The sequence below is a fragment of the Lytechinus variegatus genome, chromosome 13, assembly GCF_018143015.1.
Source record: "Lytechinus variegatus isolate NC3 chromosome 13, Lvar_3.0, whole genome shotgun sequence".
Classification (NCBI taxonomy): Eukaryota; Metazoa; Echinodermata; class Echinoidea; order Temnopleuroida; family Toxopneustidae; genus Lytechinus; species Lytechinus variegatus.
Window position 1 is genome coordinate 14,802,901 of NC_054752.1, and position 4,143 is coordinate 14,807,043.

The 4,143-nt window shown below is 33.1% G+C and overlaps 1 protein-coding gene across 1 annotated transcript in view; it reads right to left on the bottom strand.

Annotated features, from left to right (window-relative positions):
* Positions 1–1,565: 1,565 nt before the first annotated feature.
* LOC121426169 overlaps positions 1,566–4,143 on the bottom strand; it is a 15,220-nt gene continuing 12,642 nt past the window's right edge. Inside the window, exons 7-8 of the mRNA XM_041622365.1 lie at positions 3,840–3,903; positions 1,566–3,209 (exon numbers count right to left, since the gene is read on the bottom strand). Of these exons, the coding sequence (XP_041478299.1) occupies positions 3,184–3,209; positions 3,840–3,903 (90 nt within the window). The 3' untranslated portion in view covers positions 1,566–3,183. The remainder of the gene's footprint in view (positions 3,210–3,839; positions 3,904–4,143) is intronic.

The following is a 4,143-nucleotide window of genomic DNA, read 5'->3' on the forward strand; positions in this document are numbered from 1 at the left end:
TGCTTTCATTAAAGGTCAAGTCCACCCCGGAAAACTGTTGATTTGAATAAAAAGAAAAAAAAAGAACTAGCATATAGCGCTGAAATTTCATCAGAGTCGAATGTAAAATAAAAAGTTATGACATTTTAAAGTCTCGCTTATTTTTCACAAAATAGCGATATGTACAACTCAGTGACATGCAAATGAGACAATCGATGATGTCCCTCACTCACTATTTCTTTTGTTTTTTATTGTTTGAATGATGTGTTATTTCATTTTTTTTACAGATTTGACAATAAGGACCAACTTGACTGAACCATATAGTATATTAAACAATGTTAGTTCCATATGTTCAGGGAGGAATGAATAATTTTTTTACTTGACAATGAGGAGAAAATTCGAATATTTCATATGATAAAATGCAAAAGAAGTAGTGAGTGGATGTCATGTCAGTCTCCTCATTTGCATATACCGAACAGGATGTGCATATAACTGTTTTGTGAAATTAAGCGAAACTTTAAATTTCCATAACTTTCTTATTTTACATCCGAGTTGGATGAAATTTTCAGCGTTATGCTAGTTTGATTTTTCTTTATTTATTCAAATCAACATTCTTCTGGGGTGGACTTGACCTTTAACATATCGTTATCATGGTTAATTGAACTTTTAGTTATAAAAGTGACCAGAAAGAATAATTAAGAACGGAGGTGACATGCCTTCCTTGGAGTAAAATCAGGAATACACTTTATAATAATTCGGGGCATTGGGAGAAGGATAATCGGGAAATTAAAGACATCCATCAACATCTTTGTGAATATAGTGACTTCATGGTTTTATTCGAATATTTAAAGTTGTACTATTAGTTCTTTATTTCATGCAACATAAGGATTATCACGCCTGTTCAAAAACTTTCCTTTTTATCCAGATAAAAGTTGTCTTTTTTCTTTCGCATATTCTTTTATACAAACAAATGACTGTTTTTACCATTGATGGCCTGACAATGATTTTTTTGTGCCACTAGCCTCAATATTCAGCCTACCCTTTTTAACCCCCCCCCTCACGCATTTGAAAGTGATATCGGATTTGTTGAATGTAAGCCTAAAGAAATTGCGCCCCGTGATTTATTTTGTTTTCGGTCATAAAACCATATTTTGAGGGGGGTTTAGACTAAAAAAAAGTAGGAGTTTCTTGGGGGCTTGGGAAATTTTAGACGTACGTAGGTTTATACAATAGGCCTACAATGAAAACCGCCTATCGTGGATAGCTTTTTTTTACTGACCAAGCAGCTAGCCCCCCCCCCCCCCTTCTTTCTGGCCTAAAAAGAAATAGCAAACAAATCATTTAGTATTCAAAATAATTGATGATACAAAAAAAAAGAGAAATTTTCGACATTGGTTCTTATGGTGCCATGAAAACCGCCTATCGTGGACAGCCTTTTATGCTGACCAAGCAGCTAAAGTCCCGCCCTCCCCACTCCGGCCTAGAAAAAGATCCATGCAAAAGAGAACATATAGCGACCAAGCGAAAAAAAATCATATATTAAACATTATTGAGGATGATGCAGACAAAAAAAAACAATACCAAAGTTACTATGCAAGCTGCCATATTTTTATTATGTGAAAGAATATAGTCACAATTTCACCAACTCTAAAAAATAAAAATGATTGATTGACGCAATACACTCAACTTCATTACAAAACTCCATAGTATAAGAACGACACGGACCAAAATAATAGTGCAGTTTATAGCCTCATTTCATACGGATCCTTTTCATATTATCCCTCTTTATTGTAAGTTCTTATTCATATCCTTAATATTTTTTATTGTTGACTTTACTCATGGATAACGTGATAAAAACAAATCTCACTGACACATTTCATACAAAAATAAAAGATAAAAATAACGAATCAACCTCAAAATGACCACACTTTTACATTGCAAAATGAATATACATTGACTTCTATCACAAGAAAACACGAAATATAATATGATGAAATTTAAGAAAAAAAATATACTGCAATAATAGAAATGCAAAAAATATATCTTACTAACAAAACAATTGATCTATGAATAATATTTTTTAAAGAATGTTATTTTTTCATAATAGGCATTATCAAATCATGTCCAGCCACTTTTTCAATGTTGCATATTTCTTACTTTATCTCCCAACATACTCGATTTTGTTTCATGAAAATAATGATAATCTAAATACACTTACATTATTCATATTAGAACTATAATTGGATACATAAGACGGTAAATTGCCAATTTGTCCACTGCCGACTGGGACACTCACCACATGGTCTACCTTCATTTAGTCTAATGCCATTCCATCCATCGTCATTTCGTCTAACAACCATTGGTCAAAAAAACATTTGGTCCAATCATCACTTCCTCTAATCACCAGTTGGTCTATGAACATTTCATCTCACAACCAGTTGGTCTATGATATTCGTTTTATTTTCATTTATTTTGCCCAATTAAAACTTAGTCTACTTAGACCAAATTGAATATGGACTAGATGGCTATTGGACCAATTGGTTATTAGACGAAATGGTGGGTGGAAGAAATGGCAATTAGACAATGTGGATATTGGACGAACTGATGGTAGACCAAATGAAAGTAGACGATTTGGCAAAAGGATTAATTGGCATTGGACGAAATGAAAATTAGCCCATAAAAACTCTCTTTGGAGGGGTAGAGCAATTCCCCAAAAGTGACCCTTTTATATTGGGCAATAAATTCTCAGCCTGAACGTATATATATATATATCTTTTCCTATAGTCAAGAAAGACAGAAGTTGTATAACATCTACATTTCATATTTACAGCATTTCTTCTCAACAGATGCTATAACCTGACTGGCTATCACCACCACCATTAACTTTATCATTATTGGTTTATTAATCCGAAATGAGTGACGATAATGAATCTAATTTTTGTTTGATTATCATGGTTATTGTGACTGCATTCAATTTTAATGGATAAATTTCGTAAACATCTACTGATAACTCAGTAGTATTTCAATGATTCATTGTAAGGCTAGAAGTATGCGGTAGTACTGATTATATCCGGGTACTAAATATCTCATTTCGGTTGTATTTCATTATGTAAATTAATCACGTAAAAAATGGGAAAAATTTATGGTCGTCAGTGAATGCAGTCATCGACATCTAAAAAGTGAGAGCGCCATCTCTTGTCCATCCTAGGCCTTCATTGGTAGCTCAGTTCCTGTGCACAAAGATAATAAGAGGAAAACGTGTATAATTCAAATCGAGCTTCAATTAAGAAATGACTACCGAACACAACAAAATTCACTACAGAGAACAGAGAAGGAATTAAGGGGGATGACTGATGATAAGAAGTCTGCCTTATTCATATCTGGTTCTTTGTATATTCCACTGCATTTAACAATATTCATCAATAACCTTTCATATTTTCATCACCTTATTATCATTCTGATTTGCTTATTTATTAATCATTCATCCATCTAATCATTTATTTATCAATACGCTTTGATTGATTACACATGCATTTTATCCATATAACTGCCCAATATATATTATGTATATATCCAAAGAGTAGATAGCTATGGGGAACCTCGATTTAAGCTACGCCTACCATTGTTCTCTTCATCGATTTCTTTACAATATATATATATATATTATATATATATATATAGCATGGAAATGCACACCTAAGATTTGACCTCAAGTCACCTGACCTGAAGTCATGTTCGTGAACTTAGAATTTTGTACTTTCATCCAAAGCGATAACGGTATGGGGTATTATATATATATATATATATATATATTATATATATATGCCTACTTTTATAACAGAGTTTAATGCAAGTCTTACCCTGGACAACATGAGTACCCATCTGGGCTTGGAGAGGTTGAACGCCAGCCTGGGGACAGTACATCTGAAAAATAAATTGAAATTAACTTATTCCAGAAGAAAAAATATAGTAATCACTTGGTTGAGATGCGTCATAGTCGTCTGGCTATAGATACACATTGCACAATAGAGTTCAGAATACAGAGATCGAAGATAATTGCATAATTGTCCCCGCCAACGAAACTCTTTCCACAATAATGCATAACTGAAAACACGACTCATTATAAGCCATGCCATCACTACAAGCAATCATTATTTTGGCAAG